Raw genomic sequence first — 23083 nt, forward strand, 5'->3', positions numbered from 1 at the left:
TTTACAATAGCCAGGTCATGGAAGCAACCTAAATGCCCATTGACTTTTGAATGGATAAAGAAGATGTGGTACATATATACAATGGAATATTACTCAGCCATAAAAAGGAAAGAAATTGGGTCATTTGTTGAGACATGAATGGATCTAGAGACTGTCATACAGAGTGAAGTAAGGCAGAAAGAGAAAAACAAATATCGTATATTAACACATATATGTGGAACCTAGAAAAATGGTACAGATGAACCGGTTTGCAGGGCAGAAATTGAGACACAAATGTAGAGAGCAAACGTATGGACACCAAGGGGGGAAAGCGGCGGGGGGGTGATGGTGGTGGTGTGATGAATTGGGCGATTGGGATTGACATGTATACACTGATGTGTATAAAACGGATGACTAATAAGAACCTTCTGTATAAAAAAAAAAAGACACTTTCAAATGACTGGTAGAGGCAGTGTTTTTTAGGAGTTCAGAGGAAACAAGGTCACTGGGAGAAAGGATGGTCTGGAGGGCTTCCTGAAGGAGGACACAGGCCTGTGTTGGTAGATGAGTGGGAATCTGCAGGGGGTTGGGGTGGTGTGGGCACAATGTTACAGGATGTGTGGAACGCCAAAGCTCTTCAGGCACTAGTCCAGCTGAAATAGAGGGTTACTGAAGGCAAACAGAGAGAAAAAGAGCGAACGAGGGGAGGAGAGAGAGAGAGGGAAGCTGGTTTGAGGGCAAAATGCAGAATGCTTTAAACATCAGGTTCAAGGTGATAATTCAGAAAATAATGCAGAGGTATTGTGGAACTCCTAATAGTCAAAAACCAGAGGCTGAATTATAAAAAATTAAACTTATTATGTCAATTAATCAGAAAATTCACTCCACAAAACATGGCAATGATCTTAGCTTTTAATGTATATGCTTCATTAAAGATTGAGGGAGTATTAATTTTAATCCATGAATTTAATAACAATTTTATTAAGTCTTTATACCTCAAAAGCTTTGTCAAGAAGGTTCTGCTCTCTTAGTTGATTTCCTTTTGTGAAAAAAAGTTCAGATACAACTTTTGGGTCCTTTGGTTTCAGCTTCAGAGCCTTGTCTATAGCATCAAGTGCCTATACAGTTTGGAAATTAAGACACAATAAATGTAGGTTAGATAAAGAAAAACTAACTTAAACGCTAACATCTATACTTTTTGTTTCTTATGTATTAGCTAGCGTGGTGAGTAACAATCAGAACACATTTTTCATTTTCTCTGATGTTCTCAACAAGGAATAAAATAGCCCTGACAAAATAATTTCCCTATACTCCAGGTTTCCTATTTACATTAGTGACAATGAAATGTCCCTGATCACTTTTCAGGAAGGCTGTGCGATCCCATTGAAAGAAAACAAGATCTGAGGTCAGTTGTGTTGCCCTGACCATGTGTCCATCTGGACCACTCCAACAGCCTCCTTTTAGGGCCCTGGTGCCCACTCTGCCCCCAGCACCCACTGGCCCAACCCCTGCAGCTAGAGAGCCCTTCAAAGCACAAATCTGATATGTTGCTCTTTTCCTTAAGACCCCAAAGCTTCTTCCAGGATAAGGAACAAAACCCTTGCCCTGGTCCCAAACCTTGGGGTTGAGTCCCCAGCGACCTCGGTGGCTGCATCTCACAGGCGCCCTGCTCCCTCACGCCCATTCCTCAGACAGGCCATTTACTGTTGACAGGCCCTTTGCATGTGCTTTTTCTTGCCTGGAACGCATTGCACTGCCCCTTTTTGCTTAATAACTCCTATTCATCACTCAGCCCTCAACTTCACATCACTCTGCAGGGAACCTAACCACCCAGACCACCCGGGTCCCTTGATTATATGCTCATTAGGGACCATGCTGCTCTCCACGACATCTCTGGGCACAGCTATAATTCCACACTGGTTTTGTGATTACTTGCTCAATCTGTCTCCTCTTCGACTGTAAACTCCACAAGGACAAGGGCAATGTTTTTGTTTTTTTTTCTCACACCACTTTATTCCCACTGCCCACCCCAGTGTCTGGCATATAGCAGGCATTCAATGAATATTTTTTTGAATCAGTTCATGTATTTACTGGTCATGTGACTTTTAAAATGGACATAAACAGTACAGTTGCAACACAGGGCCTTAAAGGAGGCCTGACCTGCCTTAAAGGGTTGTTATAAAGAGTCTATAAAATATCTTTGAGGGAACATGGAAAATGATAAAGCATACAAATGTTAGTCTTTATCATTATCGAGTTAGCTGAAGACAAACTGAGATAATACCACATAAAATCTTCAGACCAAGGATGAACCAAGAAAATAGCATCTCGAGGGGACATCTTAGGAATCAAGTAGGTAACTGAAAAGTGCCCAGAAGATATGCTATGCCAACTGATGATGTTCAAGACTGCTCAGCCCTGTGAGCGTGCCAACTGGAGGGTCATTCAGGTGCACCCCATTTTCTACCTGTGAACCCAAACAACTTCAAACAGTGTCCTCTCTACCTTGTCGTGCTGCTCCTGCTTGCTGTGGATGGCAGACAACAGGCGATAGCATTCAAGGCACCCAGTCTCCTCTGACACAATGTGATTGGTCACCTTTTCAGCTTCTTTTGTCTGACCCATCACGGCCAAAACCTGAGCCTGCAAAACCACAGTGACTTTGGCTTAGAAGGTACTTGGCTATCACCTTATCAAATAAAGCACTCTTTATCAAATAAAGCATTCAGGAAACACTTCCCACAAAAATGCTCAGCATCTCTTTGTGACTCACAGAGAAGGCTGACTTACCACAGTATATAAGCTTAGTCTTCTGTTGTTTGTTTCTTTATTTAGGCATGCGCATGCATTTGTGTATGAATGGCAGGAACATCAAAGCCATTCAGTGACTTGTGCCTTTTTAAAAAAGTTGACTATGTCAAAGAGAAACATTTTCCTATGGTTTCAACAGAACACTGTGTTTATAACAAGATAACAAGTTTGTTTTACTGAAAATCTAAGGAAAAGGAAGAGTAATGATCGAAAAATTGAAATAAAAACTATTGTTGATATTAATTTTCCTGAATTTGATAGTTGTACTGTGGTTAGGTTAGAGAATGTCCTTGTTCTTAGGAACTATTTAGAAATAAAGGGTATGAGATCTCTAATTCTCAGATGGCTCAAGACAAAATATCATGTATTAATAATATGTACATGTACATACACACACCTAAATATGCACTTACATATGTGTACATATACACATACATACATACATGAGAGGATGATAAACAAATGCATCAAAGTGCTAAAAATTCATCAATCTGGGTGAAAGAGTATATGGGAGTTATTTAAAATTCTTGCAAATTTTTGTAAGTTTGAAATTATTTCAAAACAAAAACTTAACAGTGTTTTTAGGGTCCATGTGTTTGGTGAATGGCTCTAACATTGGTTATATGAATATTCATTAAATGGATATAGTATAGTGTTCTAGTTCCCATTTTGAGGCATACTGACTACAGCTCCCTGTATTGCATGCCATGAGTCTACTCCATTTTCTTTCTTTTGTCCATCTACTCACCAGTGCCAGGCGGAGTTCCCTTTGGGAAGGCTGAAGGGACACAGCTTCTCGGTAAATCTGCAAAGCCTCTTCATATCTGCCAGTGTTGTAATATAGAGCTCCCAACGGTGATAATATCTCAGCTTTGCGTGCCACCTGCAAGGCGCTGAATTTTGAGAAAACAAATGGACAATTTTCTTCTAACAGGTACATTTCCAAAGGTTGAAACTTAGATTTAGGGACCACTGTCCACGGTTTGAGACTCTGCTCCCACATGGTCTTTGTTTTTATATCAAGAAGAATGTTAAAAAAAGATCACAGTGCCAGCCTCTGACTATAAGGATGTCTCTAGTGACCCACCAATACGTAAACTGAGCCCCAAGGACCTTTTCCATTTATGGCGATAGACTTGTTCTGATGTATGCACAGTTTTTCATCTAGATCCGTTTTCGGAGTTTCTATTTGTGGTTTGGGTCGTAGTCCTTAGCTTCAACAGAAAACAATGGACTAACTAAAATGGCAATTAAATTCCAACCCTGGTTTAGCACTATGCTTTAACCAGCAGGCAAAAAAGTCATTAACTGGGATATCATTTATCCCCAAAGTGCCATTTATTGTACTGTTCTCTTTGGAGAGGAGACTCTGTATTGCCTGCATTGGCAAAATTTGCTAGTATTCTGAGAGCATCTGTTCCAAATAACTGAGAATTTGATGGCCAATTGCAGAGGTCTTAGGATGACTTACAAAGTGAAAAACAGGAACTTTACCGTTTGTACCATTCTTCAGCCACGCTGTTGTCTCCCAGTGACCTGTAGAGTCTCCCCAGGTTCACCATGGCCACATGATGGCTTGGGCTAAGGTTGATGGCCTGTTGGTAATGGGCCACTGCCTTCTCTGGAGAGCCTGTAATCAACAGGTGGTAGGTTGGTAAGAGCAGAACATGCCTTAATTATAAAACACACAGACTTTTTTTTTTTTTTTTTGGGCTGCATTGGGTCTTTGTTGCTGGGTGTGGGCTTTCTCTGGTTGCCGTGCGCGGGCTCTAGGAGCGCGGGCTTCAGTAGTTGTGGCGCACAGACTTAGTCGCTCCACGGCATGTGGGATCTTCCCAGACCAGGGATCGAACCCATGTCCCCTGCATTGGCAGGCTGATTCTTAAGCACTGTGCCACCAGGGAAGTCCCTAAACACATAACCTCTTTAATTTCTCTTCTGATGATCTTTTTTCTTACAGCCATACCACCAATTATTCAGTTTGTAAATTAGCTCACATTTTGGCTTCTCCTTGCCACTGCCTAACTTTGGACCATTTCACTATTCATTTTCACTTCCAAAGAAATTAGTAATAAAAAAGCAATAAAAACTAAAACCTGTTTCTTTTATTAAATGTATTATTTTAGTCAAAGTGGTTTCTGGCCATTGCCTTAGTTAATATGATGTTTTGAGATTATCAGTGATTGGTATTTATGTAAGATATTGTTGCTTCTCATTATACAAAAAGTGGAATGGGCTGTTATAGAAAGAAAACTGTCCTGAAGCAATTTCTGAGGGTCTGTCACAATTACTATACCACAACCTAGTGATTGAGGCACTGCTTTAAATAAGCAGGTATCTGCTGTATTTTGAAAATCTCTTTTTAAATCATACATCTTTGTTTAGAGGGTATTTATGGAATGGGGCTTTTAAAATAAAAATAATACCACCTTGCATTTGTGCAATGCATTGTATATTTTAAAACACTAATTAAATGATCTCATGATTTTTGCAGGTATTTTGATCCTATTTAGCTGCCTTTTGATAGCACTTAGTTGCCTCTTGGGATTTAAAAGATATTAAAAAAATATGATCACTTTACAGATACAGGCTCTAAAGTGCAAAAACATTAAGAAACTTGACAAAAATCCCAGGGGAAGTGAGGGTAAAGGTCAGAACTACTATCAAGTCTCTCTAGTATGATAAGGTTCCCCAAAGAAGCTTCCTAGTGAAATTATATGTAAGTGAATGAATTGTGGACAAGTCTGAAGTTCTACATGGCATGGAATGTTTATTACCCACACAGACATCTTCTCAAGTCTACCTTCTTTGAATGCAAGTTTGACTAGGAGGTGCCCAAAAAGACTCTATGTACGTAGAGGTCTATGTATAGGTCATGATTGATAGGGAGAATTTCAGTAGTATAAAAACAGAATACAGTGGGAGTGGTGGGAAAATATAGAAGGTGGTCAGTGAGATTTTGGGGGGCTGGGAGTTGGGGTGGGATATTTTGTTGTTGAAGTAGAAGGAAGAGGGCTAGATCAGGCCAACAAGAGGTCTCTTCAATTTTTTGTTTGTTTGTTTTTAATCTTTGATACCCAATTTATTATTATGTTGCCAAAGAACCAGCAGGTGGCACTAAGAAACAATTTTACATGTGAAAATAAGGGATGTTTCCTAGGTGTATCAGAATGTAAATTTATGTCTTAAGAAACAGAAGGGCTTCAAATATCCTAGAAAATAAAAACCCTTTTGAGCATTTCATATGGACAAAATAATTAAAATCGAATTTTATTGCAGGGCAGGTAGTCTAGTAGTCAATGAGAACAAAGTGGTGTTTTTGTATTAAATTCAAGCATCTTTTCATTCTTTACAAGTATTCATAACATGCCAACAGTATGTGGGGTACAAACCATAAAGAAAACAGAATTCCTGCCCAGTAAAGTTTTACATTAAATAAGATAAAGTGTATTTTATATAGCACCTGTCCTATAAGGGTACTCTATCAGTTATAATGGTACAGTTTCTATAGTATGTATCACATAAAGAACAATGAAACAATTTAAGACTTTTTAATCTGCTGTAGAAAAGTATTTAGCATCTGCCAGTAAATAGATTCAGAGGCAGGTTCTGCATCATTGTAGAGAACAGTTCATCATCATAGATTTATAAACTTGTATAAATGCTATTCAAAGGAGACCGTTGCTCATTAAAGCATCAAGGCCACTTCCTGCCACCTGGGGAGTTTTCCTTAGCAATCTGATTATATGAATTGGGCAGATTCTACTGAATTGAGCTTGAAGATTTAGAGAAACGACAGCCCCAAAGTACAATGCGACTGTCAACGGTGTGAGCTTCCTGCCAAGCCCAGTGAGTTCTACTTTTGAGGCATTATTGGGGTGGTTGCCATTTAGCTTGATAGATAGTATTATCTCATCTCAACAGAACAGGTTCTCTTTAATCTCGCTTACCAGTATCAACTAGGAAAACTCCATAGTTGTTGTGTAAGTCTGAGCTATCTGGGCAGTTCTTTATTCCAGCCTGGTATATTTCCTCAGCTTCCTTAAACCTCTCCTTTAAAAGAGAACAAAGAAAAATATATGAGAAAGTTTTTTTAAAAAATCAACAATAAACTGAATAATGGAAGTGGGAAGAGCAGAAAATAATTTACTGAGCATCTGCTATGCAACAGACACCAAGATCAAACACTATGTACTTTGAATTAAAGTCAGTGCCAACTGCACACATACCAAAGACTCATACTTGTGTTTAGTTCCTTCAGCGCAAACCAGCTGATGTTTACTAAGAAGCAGTATCTGGAAGGATTTGCCCTACAGTTGGAAAAAGCCTCAAAATGGATACTTGAATGGGATGCCCTCCACCCCAGTAACTCTCTGGATGAAAATATGTATGATCCATTCATATAGGAATGCCTTCCGAGGTGGCAATCTCACTGGGAGACAGGGAGACCTGACTATTTGACACAGCTGCATTTGCATAGCTAGCCCTCTTACCTATATTGTGTGATTTATTTGGGGAGGTTTTTTGGAAGGAAGTGGGAGGGGAGGCTGATGCTGGTTATGGGAGGGGTTTGCCTTATCTTTCTTTACTCTAAATATTTCTATAGCCCACCAAACCATTTGTTACTTCCCTTATCACCCCGCCCTTTCCATCTCTGAGCTGTTCCCTCCAACAGGAATATAGGGCCCCCTCAAAAGGCACACCTCCAACTCCTCCCTTTGTGGCAAGGCCCAGATCAATTGCCACAGCTTCAATGGATCTTTTTCTAGTTGTTTTGGTCTTCTACTCTAACAATCCACTTTAACACACTTTAATAATTCTGAATTCGTTTTTAGGCACATTTTTCACAACCATCTGAGATTGTCACGTCACACTTTCTTTTACAATGTAGAAGGTAACACCTAGTTAATGAATCAAATGAAATGAAATCACCCAGGTTCTAGCAATTACTCACAAGTAAACCATCTCCTAGTTTCCTAGTACTGCTATGACGGTCAGGTGAAAGGCAGTCGTTTGGCATAAAACACAAAGCAACTTTTCCTTTCATGTGCTCTGATCATGGACGCCGTCCATAATTTTGTCAGAAGTTACTACTACTAAGCATTCAACCAGACACATGAAAAGGGAATGTACGGCAGCATTTTTCTCAGACCTGACACCTTAAGCTTGTGAATAAAAATGCCCTGAGTGCTTAGCAATAAGCCAAGAAGCCTAAATATGATTTGACTCAGAAAGGCGAAGACACTTGACTCTCTGTGGAATGACTAATGCCATCTCTTCGAATCCACATATTTAAGTACCATTTAGGGGACAAAGTGTGGTTTGAATTTGGCAAATTTCTCTTATTTGAATTACAAATCCATAGTCTAGCAAAAATGGATTTCCATGTTTCTAAAAGTGTGTTTTCTAATTGCCAAGCTCAACAAATTGTCAAACTCAAAATTAGAGGTGAATGAAAAATCTCAAAATGTCTTCTTTCAATCTACTGAAGAAAAGAAAAACTTTCTGAAGGTATCACCCACTGAAGGTCTAGCAAATTGGTGAGTGTGCATGCGTGTGTATTAAATGGAGACAGGCAAGACACAAATTACATGACTCCAATCGAAGTAATAGATAGAGAGTACTGTTGCATATTTATTCATTTACTCATTCATTCAGCACATGTTTTCTGTAATTGCTATAGAAAGGATGGCATAGTAATTAAGAATTGGGCTTCCTCATAAAACTGAAAATAGAGTTGTCATATGATCCAGCAATCCCACTCCTGGGCAAATATCCAGACAAAACTATAATTCAAAAAGATACATGCTGGGGCTTCCCTGGTGGCGCAGTGGTTAAGAATCCACCTGCCAGTGCAGGGGATGCGGTTTCAAGCCCTGGTCTGGGAAGATCCCACATGCCGCTGAGCAACTAAGCCCGTGCGCCACAACTACTAAGCCTGCACTCTAGAGCCCGCGAGCCACAACTACTGAGCCCATGTGCCACGACTACTGAAACCTGCACGCCTAGAACCCGTGCTCTGCAACAAGAGAAGCAATGAGAAGCCTGCGCACCGCAACGAAGAGTAGCCCCCGCTCGCCACAACTAGAGAAAGCCCACGTGCAGCAACGAAGACCCAATGCAGCCAAAAATAAATAAATAAAATAAATAAATTTATTAAAAAAAAAGATACATGCACCCCTATGTTCATAGTGGCACTATTTACAATAGCCAAGACATGGAAACAACCTAAATGTCCATCAACATATGAATGGATAAAGAAGATGTAGTGTGTGTATATATGTATGTGTATGTATATATATATATATATATAAAATGGAATATTACTCAGCCTTCTAAAAGAATGAAATAATGCCATTTGCAGCAACATGGATGGACCTAGAGATTGTCATACCAAACAAAATAAGTCAGAAAGAGAAAGACAAATACCATATGATATCACTTGTATGTGGAATCTAAAATACAACACAAATGAACAAAACTACAAAACAGAAACAGACTCACAGACATTGAGAACAGACTTTTGGCTGCCAAGGCAGGGGGAGCGGGTAGGGAAGGGAGGGAATGGGAGTTTGGGATCAGCAGAGGCAAACTATTATATACAGGATGGATAAATAACAAGGTCCTACTGTAGAGCACAGAGAACTATATTCAATATCCTATGATAAACAATAATGGAAAAGAATATATTAAAAAAAAGTATATATATGTATAACTGTACAGCAGAAATTAACACAACATTATAAATCAACTACACTTCAATAAAATTAAAAAAAAAAAAAGAATTGGGATGTCATTGCTTGGCTACATGGATTGGAATCCCAACCCCATCATTTACTGTCCCTGTGACCTTACTTACCCTCTATGTACCTAAGTGTAACAAAGGGATAAAAATAGTACTTATTTCAGAGGGTTGTTCTGAGGATTAAATGGATTAAAATAGATGAAGCCCTGAGAACAATGCCTAGCAAATAGTCAGCACGTTGTCATGTTAGCCTCTACTCTTATTACTACTACTAGGAGTAGTATTTCATGAGCACATTTAAAAACAGATGGCATTAGTGTCAAACACTAACACTGGTCAAATGGTAACACAAGAAACTCAAGATTTTTAGGAACTGATTACCTAGTTTAGGATTAGCCAGGGTATTTTTTTTTTCTGGTTGCCTCTAAGAAATTGTTTATTGACCTCCATATCAGAAGATGATTAAGAAAAATTAAAAGGAAGAACACCCAAGTTAGTTATTTTTTTCTCATATAGAGTTAACTAAAGAGATTTGATGGGAAAGGAGTTTGAAACTGTAGGTTAAAATGCCATGTGGACAGGGTTGTGATGCCTGACGTGGCCTCAGTAACAACGCCAGGGCACCTGAGCTCTAGAGCATCTGTATTTACCTCTTTATTACACTGCTCACATTGAGTTGTATTCCTTTGTTCATTTGTCTTTGAGCTCCTTAAATAGACGTATTTTGTTTTATTCATCCCCATGTCTTTGGCATCTATCTCCCAGTGGTATAAGTAATAGCACCTCCTACATGTCAAGTATATAATGGAGACAGAAGAGTGGGTGAGACAGACAATCCTGCCCACACAGACAACAGAGAGGGATTCAGGCAAGGAGACACTGTGATATATGGTGACAGTGTCACAAAAGGAGAAGCACAAGGTTCTTGGAAGGCAACCAGGAGTGATACCCAGACTGGTGTTTATATAGACAGATTCTCTACAGCTATCATAAACCAAATGCCTGGAAACACTGGTTACCATTAACACCAGCAGCTGTGTAATATGAAGGTGTGCATGAAAAAAATCTGCAGCTACTTGAGATCTTTAAAACATCCTTATAACCAAACTGTGGGAGAGTTGAAAGGTGTTTTTCCTGAAAGGAATAAAAATGACGTCCTCACATTCTAACTTGCTGAAGTCAGATACCACAGTTTTCAAGTGCAATTACTCTTATACCTGATTTAATTTTACCTTTTCCCCACATTCTTGTTGCTCCAGAATAGGCAAAGAGATCACCTTTTTCATCTAAAACTCATTTTGGGGTGTATGAGCTGGGTCTCCACTAGGAATGCAATTTTCAAAGTCCAAAGAAGTAATGGGATTTAAAAGACCATCCATGTCTAGAGCAAGGAATCACATCCCATACCTTCGGTAACCCCCAAGGGCAGTCTCAAGACTCTGGCTCTATGACAAATGTTTTCAATGTCTATCTTTCTTGTCCTTTCATTTGACTGTAAATTTCAAAGAATGATTAACTCCACTTATTAAAAAACGAAAGGGACCACCACTGCAGGAGAAAAATACCTTCTGGATGTTTATTTAAAACAAATTCCACCTTCTCTGGAAGGGCAATGCATTTATCTTAAAAAGGAGTATCCTTAATCCCTCAAGTTCAATTTCATTTACCTCATCTGGCTAGATGTCCTGACCTAAGCCGATCACTCCCAGTCTCTACAGACTTGTGAGATCCAGAGGAAATGTATATGAGCTATTTATAGGACAACTTTAATTAAAAATGCTTGTGACCCAGAGAATGGTTCTGACAAATCATACTGTCACCAGAATCCCCAACCAACCGCTGCCTCAGCATGAAATCGGCCTTTGAGGGCAATGGTTAAAAATGGGCAGCATGCAGCCGTGGGCTCCTCTCCAAGGCTCAAAAGCATTTTCAGTGGGGTGGAAATGAAATGGGCCTCGCAGGATAGAGAAAACACCATCAGCATCTCCATGTTTTACATGCTGTAATTACCGACATGGCATGTTTTCTACCTCAAGGAAGAGAAAGTGAAAAGTAGATCTGAAAAAGGACGTTTGACTGTCATTTATTCTCTTGGGCCAACTGATACACTTGGAAAAGATTTCTTATAGTTCAAGTTGCAGCAGCCAGGATGACAAAGGGATATGGGCACAATGCAGCAATCTTCAAACTTCCTGGTTTGCGTTCTAAAATGTACTGAGGACCCCAGAGAGCTTTGTTTATGTGGTCTACATCTATCAATGTGTACCACAACAGAAATGAAGCTGAGAAATTTTTATTTAATAAACTAATAAATAAACTAATATTTATTATTTATTTAAAATAATAAACAAATATAACACATTTATAAGAAAATAACTGTATTTTCCAAAGCCAAAAAAATTAGTGAGAATAGTGGCATTATTTTCTATTTTTCCAAGACTTTTAAATGTCTGGCTTGATAGAAGACAGCTGGGTTCTTGTATCTATTTTTGTACTAATCTGTTTCTATATGTTTTTTAGTTGAAGTATGTGAAGAAATCTGGTCTCACACAAACATTTAGTTGGAAAGGGGAGAATATTTTCATACTCTTTTCGTGACTGTGAATATATCATGTAGCCTCTAAAGAACTACTGTACACTGGGAAGAGAATGAGAGTAAAAAAAGGCAAATTACTTGTTAGTATTATAAAAACTGCACAGGCCTTCTTGGACCTCAGGCGTCCCCAGTCAACCGTTTGTGAACCACTGGCGTAATGAATGGCCTGTAACGTACGTTCTTACTGTATGGCAGATATAGGGTGTGATGTTCCAAAGTGGTGAAAGACCTACAGAGATGGGGCTGGAAGGTTATGCTCTGACATCATGGCCATGCGTCTGAGCTGCTTTCCAGAAGTACTTTCACTCTGGCCAATGATACGATCACACAGAGCTATCGTGTATCTCCCCATTAGCCAAATGACTATTACAAACCTGGGAAGTGTAGGACCACTGGATGTTTAAACTCATGTCAATGACTTCGCCAAGCAACTCTTTAAGACACAGCGGCTCAAAACATAAAGCAAAGATGCCTGCTTTCTCACCCTTTCCTTTGCTTTTACTTTCCTTACAAAACAGTTCTTCCCCCATCAGTCATTGACATGGACGTTTACAAGAAACACGCGGCCAACATTTGACGTCTAATTCTCTTTCTCATTCAACTGAAATGAATCAATTAACTTGGCATTCCTCCTCACCAAGGACATGTTAGGTATTTCTAATCCTGAATTTTCTCATCGCCCAGCAGACTGTGATCAATATCACCCTGTGACAATTTAAGAAAGAAAGAAATGATCACTTTAAAGAGGAAATGCCAAGAATCATAAAATAAAAGCTAAAGAGAAAACACTATGACAAGTGTAAGCGACCACAGCTGTGTCACATTGTCAAGAGACCAGGAAGAGTGAGGGGAAGCTAAATTTACATAGAATTGCAGCTTTCTCTATCTCCAAACTCTTCTCATGCCCTTTTGTCCTCATTCTCTGCACTTTCAGGCACATGACTTTCCTCCCATAAGAAGGGATCTTACTGCTCCCCACCCCACAGCCCTCAGGTGGTCTAATTCCTGTAGCCAGAAAGATTTACCTAATAATTTTAATCTTGTTGATATCTATAAGTTCTTAAGGTATCAGACTAAATATCACTCTTTGGCCAGCGCTCACTGCTCCCTATATTAGGTTAGGTCTCTATAACATTCTCACTGGTACTCTATTCTCTCTTTGCCCATTTGTCACAACTGGGTTAGACATTGGGGAAAGGGTGGTAATTCTTCGCTTAAGAGTATCCTTACCTTTTAGACTCTAAGTTCCATGAGTTGAGGCCCATACCTTGCTACTTCAGCAATTTCTAATACTTGGTGATACCTAAATGTTCAATAAATATGTGCTGAATACTTAAATCAATAAATTATTAAGGTAGGGTTCAGCTCAAGGTGACCTGACCACACATGCAATGGTATATGTGCCTGAATCTACCCAAAAGATGGCACTTGTCAGAGGAGAGAAACTGACCCTGGACTGCTCTTATTTTTGATCTATACTTCTAACTTATATTTTACTGTTCCAATTTTCTTTTCATTCTTGTGTCAGGTGAAGTCATATCCCAAAATATATAAAAGAAAAATATTTTAAGTGTTATCAAATTAATTAATTGAGTTTTTCAATAGGCTATAAACCTGGGGCTAGCAATAATTTACAATGGATCAAGTCATTATGTTAACTTCATTTCCTTTACTGCTAGTGTAATGCAAGCTATATAATCTATGGCAAGAGTAGGTTGGTTAAAAATGATGGTGGGCTTGTAAATGTTTACAATCCTATCTGTGAAGCTGGAGTACAGCCAGCTCTGAATGCTAATAGAAAACCAAAAAAGGCTAGTAAGCCGGAGACCATCCAGACTTCAAATCTAAGAGCTTATTTTCTGTCCTGTTTTCTTGACTTCTATGCTGCAGTAGACACAGAGGGGCAAATTTATTCTGGATCCTTTTAAGTATCTAACATCTATGGCAACTCATGCTACTAGGTTTCCTCTATCATTTTTCTTCCCCCCTCCCACCTGGCCCCTTGTATACCTAACCTCATTAACTACAGCCCATTACCACAGTCCAATCATGGGACCCCAGCATCATACAGTGAAAGAGCAGTGGGGAAGGAATCAAGTTACCAGGCTCCAGTCTTGGTCCTGACACTAGTTATTTGTATGACCTTGAGCAGCACCTAATTCTGTGCACCTCATATTTTTATCTACAAAATGAGAAGGTTAAAAATTCTTTAAGGTTTCCCCCCCCACACTACTCTTCATATTCCCCTCGGAGGAATTACCTACTCATAATATGGACTCATTTATTTGAAGTCCTAAATCTATCTTTAGCCCTGATCTCTCCTACTGCCATGTGTCCACATGCTATTTCCAATTAAATGTTCCGCTAACATTCAAGACTTAGAGGCTGCACACTGCTGGTGGCACAGCATATTGGTACCACTCTTTTAGAAAGCAGTTTAGTAATACATCTCAAAAGTCATGAAATGCTGATACTCTTTGATATGGGAATTCAACTTCTAGGAATCTATCATTAGGAAATGATTCAAAGTATTGTTTTAGGGCTTCCCTGGTGGCGCAGTGGTTAAGAATCCATCTGCCAATGCACGGGACACGGGTTCGAGCCCTGGTCCGGGAAGATCCCACATGCCACGGAGCAGCTAAGCCCATGCACCACAACTACTGAGCCTGCGCTCTAGAGCCCGCGAGCCACAACTACTGAGCCTGTGTGCCATAACTACTGAAGCCTGCGCACCTAGAGCCCGTGCTCCTCAACAAGAGAAGCCACCACAATGAGAAGCCTGGGCGTTGCAACTAGAGAAAAGCCCGCGCTCAGCAATGAAGACCCAAAGCAGCCAAAAATAAATACATTAATTAATTAAAGAAACAAAAAAAAGTAACTTTTCATGAACTTGGAGTTCATCAGTTTAGAAAAGGAATACAACTTAAAACTTTTGGATACAGTATTTACTAAAACAAATTGCTTTTCACAATATTAACATGTTAATGCTTTATTTGTATGGAAACAATAGCACTAATTAAAGTGGAGCCTTAAGTTATTCATGAAAATATTCATTAGCACTGGGTGTTACAGGGGTAGTTTCAGACACTCTTAAAATGTTAGATCCATATAGTTATCAATTTTCAGATTTGGAAACTGAGGCTCAGAGAGGTAAAGCGCTCCTCACCAGAGTCTGTACAGGCGAGGAAGTGGGGTCTGTATTATGCAGTGGGGTCTACAACCAGGCTGCTGCCCTGTTCACTGTCAAATGCTCCTAATAGCACAGCACAGGGGAACGGACCTCCAGAGTGCATTAAGTCCAGAGATGCTGTATGAATTCCCGCCTGCTTTATACAGTGAAGTACCCGGAGCCCTAGAGAAGGAACAGGCATACAAGGAAGACAAGGTTTTTCTTAATGAAACTTGCAGTCTTGTGAGGAAAAATAAACCTGACAAACTGTTTAAACTATAGTTCAGATGTTAACTCAAGAAATAAAAATATATGATTGGTTTGTGAGTTGATGCATGTTCCCAAAGATGTCATAGGAGCTCCGAGGAAAATCTAACTCCCGTGCGATGGGGAGGTGGATGAGTGTTGGGGGAGGACGTGAAAGTTGAACTGAATCTTGAAATATGAGGATGATTTAGAAGGAGAGAAAGAAAAGACGACACTATAGGAAGATGGAACTGCGTGAATGTTCTGTAAAGAGCTCACCCAAAACATCACACCGTGTCATCACTGGTATTAGGTGAGTGACTCTGTCATTTACCTTCAGGGTAATTTGCATCAAGAAGAGCGCTTCAATGTTTACTATCTGTCCTGCCAAGTTGTGAAAAAAGATATGACTGGGAACTCAGTGCAATGCTTTACGTATTCACTTTCAGAGAAATTGAGGCAGCTTTCAAAAATACAGAACACAAATTGAATAAAATAAATTTTTAAGAAAAATGATAAACCGAGTACAAGCAGCGCACACAGAAAAGCAGCCTATCCCGTCCAGATGGCGGTTAGTCGGAGGTGGGCCCAAGGGGGACGAAACTAGAATTGATTTTCTTAGCATTTGGAAGATCCTTCATGCATTAGATTAAAAATAAAGCAAAAAATGTGTAATTCAGGAGAAGACTGGCCGTTCCTAATACTGAGACATGAGAGAAATTTCTCCCTCGAGTCCTCCTTCAGAAGCCAGTGAACCAGGTAACAGGTGTTGGCCTCAACCCTGCCCAGCCCTGCAGTTAGAAGGAGTAGTTTCACCTAGCTGTCCTTACACTGTCCCTCAGTGAAGGACAAGGGCATGACGTGCGGCACAGTTCCGTTATGAAACAGTATGGTGGCCCACATGCCCAGCCCTGCTTCAAATATGAGTAAAATCTAGATCATGGACTGGATTGGAGGAGCTACATGGTCTTCAGTTCATGTCCATTCATTTATTCACTCAGTATTTACTGCTTGCATACAACGTGACAGACATGGGGGGAAAGCCTTGAGTAAAAGAGACAGCCATTCTCATGGAGATTGGCTCACGGAAATATTCTAGTGGTGGAAGAAAGATCACAGACAAATAGATGTATGTTAGACGGTGATAGACGGTGATAAATGCTCTGGGGAGAAATCAGCCAGGGCCAGGTGACAGAGAAACATGTGGGGCAGTGAGGGAGTTATTTTGAAAGGGTAATCACAGACAGCCCCCTGATACGGAACTACGTGGGCAGAAACCAGCATGAGATGAGGAAGGAACTCTAAGATGTCTGGCAGAACAGTGTTGCAGGCAAAAGGCACAGTTAGTGCAAAGGCCCTAACTTTGTGTGTGGCTTGTCTGAGTAGCTGCAAGACACCCAACCAGGCAGAGGCAGGGAGGGTCTTCCTATGAAAATGAAGGAGCCAAGATGAGGTGAGAAAAGGGAATAATGATGGAATCAATCTTTTCTTCAGGAAACTCCCACTGTGTCTGCTTCAACACAAGCCAAAGGCAGCTGAGGACTGCCGTGTATACCATAGAACATGACGACCATCATTTCAGCTTAAACCTGTGCTAAAACATGTATTAAAATCATCCACTACAGACACAGGCTTTTGTCTAAAGCCCACCTACACTATATGGAGAATATTAGAGCAAGACAACTAGACTTATCATTTCTGACACTTAAATATTCATTGAATGTCCTAATTTTGCTTCCGGGTGAAACCTCCAAAGTTTTTGAAACGCAAATTGCGCCCCTCTGTACCTGACATGCAGCATCAAGTCATTCATTATATTTAAGCCAATGCTGCAGGGCATCTTTCAAAGGTGCTAAGTTTAATTTTAAAGACAATCTGGCAATTGTGTGATAGCAGAATCTACCTTCTATTGAGGGCACTTATGTGTGTCAACAAAACTATATCGTTAATTTAGAGAAGACAACTTATATTTGTTTTCCCCACAGCAGGGGGCATGCATCCAGGACACCAAAAATGGGATCAAATGGTTTAGATAGAGTGAGAAGAAGGAGGGGGAATCAAAATACCCCTCTGCTTTACGCCGTGAGAAATGTTCTCTCTTAGGAGCCTGTCCTACAAGACTCTGTGATCTTCTAACAGTTATAAGACATAGGATCTATAAGATTATTGGTAATTGGTTCCATATTGAGTTCAGAGATCTTAGTCCATTAGCAATTCCCCAGAAAAATATAAGTGAGTAGGAATAAAACCAGCAAATACCATATATTGTTCTTGATAGATTTTGTCCCAAAGTGATGGAGAATATAGCAATGGCCTATATAATGGACCATCTTTGTCTAGAGGTCACCTATATACACAAAGAATATTGGAGTGAGAAAACTAGGTTTGTAATTTCTATCAAGAAGAAAACTGACATAGAGATCAGTTGTCTAATATGAGCTTACAAGTTAAATGATATATATAAAAATCTGTGTAATATTAATTTATACATTCAACAGAAACATTTAAAAATATTATGTGAAACTAAATGGGAACAATTACCTGCTCAGCCAGTAATGAAGCTAAGCTTGAATATGCATCTGCAAACTCGGGACCATATTTAATGGAATCTTTCAGTAAGGTGATAGCCTCTTCCTTTTTCTCCTGAGACCTATAGGTTATAAGAGGGTAAAAAAGAATACCTTTTAATAAAACTTTAATCCTCTGATTAGACTTGAAAATCTCATTTCTTTTAGCAAAGATTAACGGATTCACTCTGATTTTACTGCAAATGAATTACATTAGACTTCCTCCAGGTGCTAATAAGTTTCTGTCTCTGAATTCTCAATGGAAAGAGATGTTAAGATATAAATGACACTGCAGGTTATTCACTGATTTCTCTACCTTCCATTTCTCGCTGTGCGTTCTTGAGAGTTTTATTTAAAAATGTACAAGTTTATTAAGCAGAAAGTTTGACCTTCAGAGGAGCAATTTTGGGCACATGACCTGGGTGGCATGGGAGCCAGTTTTCAACGATGTGGAGGATGGTTTGAACCCCTGCAGTACTAACTGCACCACTGCAGGCTGGGCTCCTAACGGGGGCTGAGCCACCTATCAGCAACAAGCCAGCCAAACTGCCCACGTTCATCTTTGCTTTTATATCAAGAGAGATACCTTTTACACATAATTTGTGAAATTAGAAGATACTGTGACTACTGGCTGGCAAAGAATGATCAGCTCTTTTATCCTCATATTTTTATTGAAAATCGGGCTAATGATCTTCTTCATTTTAGTCTTCTCCCAGTGATTACATTTTTGATTAAAGAGAACTCAAGGCTTCAAAGTTGTTACCACTATTTTGGGCAAAAGTTCTCTTTCCTGTTAGTGCCATGGGGAAACACTGGGTCATTAGCCTGATATCAGCATCCCCGAAGCCAAAAATGTACGCTGGCAGTGATCTACTTTGCCATCAATACAATTCCACAAACACTGACCACTTGCTAAATGCTAGACATTGTAATTGGCAAAAGAGGTGGAATGAAGAATAGAACCACCGGAACTATGGAGGGCACACAGCCTAAGGGTCCCCCAACTTTATGAGTTACCAATACTGAATTGTGTGCTTATGTTTTTACTACGTAGGGTCAACAATCATTTATTCAACAATGAATATGTACCAAATGCTCTGGTCAATTTTCACATAACATCATTAATTTAAATCTCACAACAATCCCATGCAGCAGGTATTACTGTCCTATTATACTCATTTTTCTAATGAGAAAAATTTGGATTCAGAAAAGTCAAGTGACTCATCATGTTCACATAACTAGTGTTCTGAGTCAAGATCTGGTGCTCTTCCATCACACTATACTTGCTTATTCTAACTGCTTAGAAATCCACCTCCTATGAGCTTGAGGCCTGAAGCGTGAACCATGGACCAGTATCATCAACATTACCTAGGAGCTGGTTAGCAGTACAGAGTCTCAGGCCCCATCTGGACCTAAAGAATCAGACCCTGAATGTCAAAAAGATTCTCAGGTAATTTGTACTCACATTGAGATTTTAGTAGCACGGCTCCCTGAATTATCAAAGGCAGCTGAGAGTAGCTCCTGCCATAGAACCCCCATGTAGGGCTTCAGGCTCTACAGGATGAAGATCTATAGGGGAAAACTAGTATTGACTCCATATGTTTGAGTTCAAAGTACTAGAAGCAACATGTTACAAGACGATTTTACGTAGAAGACAGTCTCCTATCACAGACCTTGAAAAAAAAGCCATGTTTCCAGCAGAGACATTGCATTCAATGTCTCTCTTGCACTCAATACACTATTCAATGTAGCAAACGTGAAAACATTTGTCATTGCGTTAGCTATTTCCCAGGGGAGGTGGCTGTCCACACTACCCTCTCCTCAATGGGGTCTAACTAACGCAAACTCGGCTCCTCTCGATGCATAGTCCTGCCCTTGATATCAAGGTGTAACACCTGTGTCCTTAAGTGGCTCATCTTTGGGATGTGGCTTTAAAGTTGCGTGGTTATAAGAAACTGGCATTATAGCTCTCTCAATGCTGCTTTCTTGTCAATTCATTCATTTAGTTGACAAACATTCAGAGTGTCTGTAAGACCCTATGGAAGACCACTGTGTTTACATATGCTTGGGTTTCTAAAATATACCTTGAAGTAATTCTTCCATGGGCACATGTTTTTAAATGAAAACATCTTTTTTTTTTAAACATCTTATAATTGCTTTACAATGTTTTGTTAGTTTCTGCTGTATAACAAAGTGAATCAGCTATAAGTGTACATATATCCCCATATCCCCTCCCTCTTGTGCCTCCCTCCCACCCTCCCTATCCCACCCCTCTAGGTCGTCGCAAAGCACCGAGCTGATCTCCCTGTGCTATGCAGTTGCTTCCCTCTAGCTATCTATTTTACATTTGGTAGTGTATATATGTCCATGCCACTCTCTCACTTTGTCCCAGCTTACCCTTCCCCCAACTCCCCATGTCCTCAAGTCCATTCTCTACATCTGTGTCTTAATTCCTGTCCTGCCCCTAGGTTCATAAGAACCATTTTTTTTTTTAAATTCCATATATATGTGTTAGCATACATATATAGTATTTGTTAGTATTTGTTTTTCTCATTCTGACTTACTTCACTCTGTATGACAGACTCTAGGTCCATCCACTTCACTACAAATAACTCAATTTCCTTTCTTTTTATGGCTGAGAAATATTCCATTGTATATATATGCCACATCTTCTTTATCCATTCACCTGTCGATGGACACTTAGGTTGCTTCCATGTGCTGGCTATTGTAAATAGTGCTGCAATGTACATTGTGGTACATGTCTCTTTTTGAATTATGGTTTTCTCATGGTATATGCCCAGTAGTGAGATTGCTGGGCCATATGGTAGTTTTATTTTTAAGAAAACTTACTTTTAATCCTGGTAATTTAACTATTGGTTTCATGGTTAGAAGAAGTCTTCCTCCAAGGATTTCGTAAATCTTTATTAACATTAATTTGGAAATTTTCCCAAAATCCAAAGGAAGATATAGATTTAGGAAACTGAGTCTGAAAATTAAGCCCCTCAGGACATAATTTAGCTTGGATATTTTTCAAAATCAGCAGAGAAAAAGCCACAACAATTTGATAGCAAAGAGTTAATGATTTTCATTTGTTATGACTCACATCAGTTAGAATGACAGCTTAATCTTTCATATATAAACTCAGTGAGTTTAATTACCACTTAACTACAGTGAGTGAATCTAAATAGTTGAGGTTGTCCATTCACATTTATGTGACATATTGGAAAAGTTAGCATCAAAGTTATGTACAGGGAACTCGAATTCTTTATGAAAAACTGTACCTCTATTAATCTCTTGAGGGACTGACTGACTGATATACTTTTTAAAAAAAAAAATTTATTATTTTTGGCTGCGTTGGGCCTTTGTTGCTGTGCGCGGGCTTTCTCTAGTTGCGGCAAGCAGGGGCTACTCTTTGGTGCGGTGCATGGGCTCTAGGCACGTGGGCTTCAGTAGTTGTGGCTCAGGAGCTCTAGAGCACAGGCTCAGTAGTTGTGGCGCACGGGCTTAGTTGCTCCACGGCATGTGGGATCTTCCTAGACCAGGGCTCGAACCTGTGTCCCCTGCATCGGCAGGCAGATTCTTAACCACTGCCCCACCAGGGAAGTCACCTCCCTCTCACACACACACTTTAAAAAATGTGGTGTTTTTGAAATTCCTTCTAAAGTAATATATCAATACTTTCACATTTCAAACTATTCATGAGAAATTTAAGTTAGATGTTAGAGTGATTTTTCCTGTGTCTGGTCTTATACCGTAATGGATTTTGGGTGTAAAAATCATCATTAAATATACAACTGAATAGCACTCCACTAAATGTAAAATAACCCAGTAATAACCAGAGTCAAAACCTCTAAAAACCTCATTCTAAGGCAAATGTCAAGCTGAGGAGGCCTAAATGGCAGACTGATAGTTCAGAATCCACTCAGCTGCTATTAGAGCCACACAAAGGAGTAGGTCTTCATCTTGCAGGGGTGACGGCTAAAGGTGAATATTTAAGCAAGAAAGAATTAGGGGTAATTTTGAACCTCTTTTTCAGCCACGCCAGGAAAGCGTCTTAGAAAAGAAAGATTTAAGCAGTTATTTCCATGTAAAAAGGAATAACAAGAGAGGCAGAAAATTTCAAATAGACTTTACAAAATTCTTAATAATGGGAATTACCTATGTATTCTGACAGTAAAGATCACCCCTGGGCCAGCATTAAACAGTATTAAAACTCCCTAATGCATTCTTTTTGGCTCTATAACAGGCAATTTAGCGAAATCCAAAGCTCATTATCAATGTAAGCCCCCTCTATATAGGAATACTCTGTTAGCCATTTAGACTGAATTGACAAGTCAATTCAAAAGGGGGAAAATATGAAAATAACATCTTCCTCTGAATTCACCAAGCATGTGATACAGGTAACCAAGTCCACAGGTTGTTTTTCTGAATTCCAGAGAAAAAGCTTGAAGTATGTAGCTCATAACAAGTGAATAAATTGACAAAATGATGCCTCAGTACATCCCCTGTCCAATTAGGCACGGGCACACCTTTTGTCTGGAGTCACAGAAAGGAACACTCTGAGATCCTCTGGAAACTCATGTCACACTCAGGACACTGAGGCCTGTCCGAGCTTCTGTGAAGGGTTCAGCAGGCACTGATGGAACTATTAGAGATCCCTGGGTAGGTGGGAGAAGCAGGGAGGAGTGAAGCGCTCCTGGGTTAGGAAATATTTATTGCCTGTCTGCATCCTGAATGTCTTCATCTGCCAAAGAAAGTCACCAGCTGATGATCGACAATCCTCCATGACCTAAAATATTCTATCTTCACTTTTTCCTTAGATCAACTGTTCTCAAATTTTAGTGCTTAAGAATCATTCAGTGTTTGATAAAATGTAGGATCCCAGGCCTCATAAGATTCAATAGGTCTGAGGTAGGGCCAAGGAATCATTATTCTTAAAGAGCACCTCAGGTGATTCTGGTGAAGGTGGT

At 39.7% G+C, this 23083-nt stretch overlaps 1 protein-coding gene across 4 annotated transcripts in view; it reads right to left on the bottom strand.

Moving 5' to 3' along the window:
• Nucleotides 1-23083, bottom strand: part of TMTC1 (transmembrane O-mannosyltransferase targeting cadherins 1) — a 261149-nt gene that overhangs the window by 11493 nt on the left and 226573 nt on the right. For all 4 annotated transcript variants that reach the window (XM_059935565.1, XM_059935563.1, XM_059935562.1 and 1 more), the window contains 6 exons: nucleotides 18088-18196; nucleotides 6741-6843; nucleotides 4285-4420; nucleotides 3539-3683; nucleotides 2485-2622; nucleotides 975-1097 (listed from right to left, as the gene is read on the bottom strand). In XM_059935565.1, coding sequence (XP_059791548.1) covers nucleotides 975-1097; nucleotides 2485-2622; nucleotides 3539-3683; nucleotides 4285-4420; nucleotides 6741-6843; nucleotides 18088-18196 — 754 coding nt within the window. The remainder of the gene's footprint in view (nucleotides 1-974; nucleotides 1098-2484; nucleotides 2623-3538; nucleotides 3684-4284; nucleotides 4421-6740; nucleotides 6844-18087; nucleotides 18197-23083) is intronic.

Source organism: Balaenoptera ricei, chromosome 10 (assembly GCF_028023285.1).
Source record: "Balaenoptera ricei isolate mBalRic1 chromosome 10, mBalRic1.hap2, whole genome shotgun sequence".
Taxonomy (NCBI): Eukaryota; Metazoa; Chordata; class Mammalia; order Artiodactyla; family Balaenopteridae; genus Balaenoptera; species Balaenoptera ricei.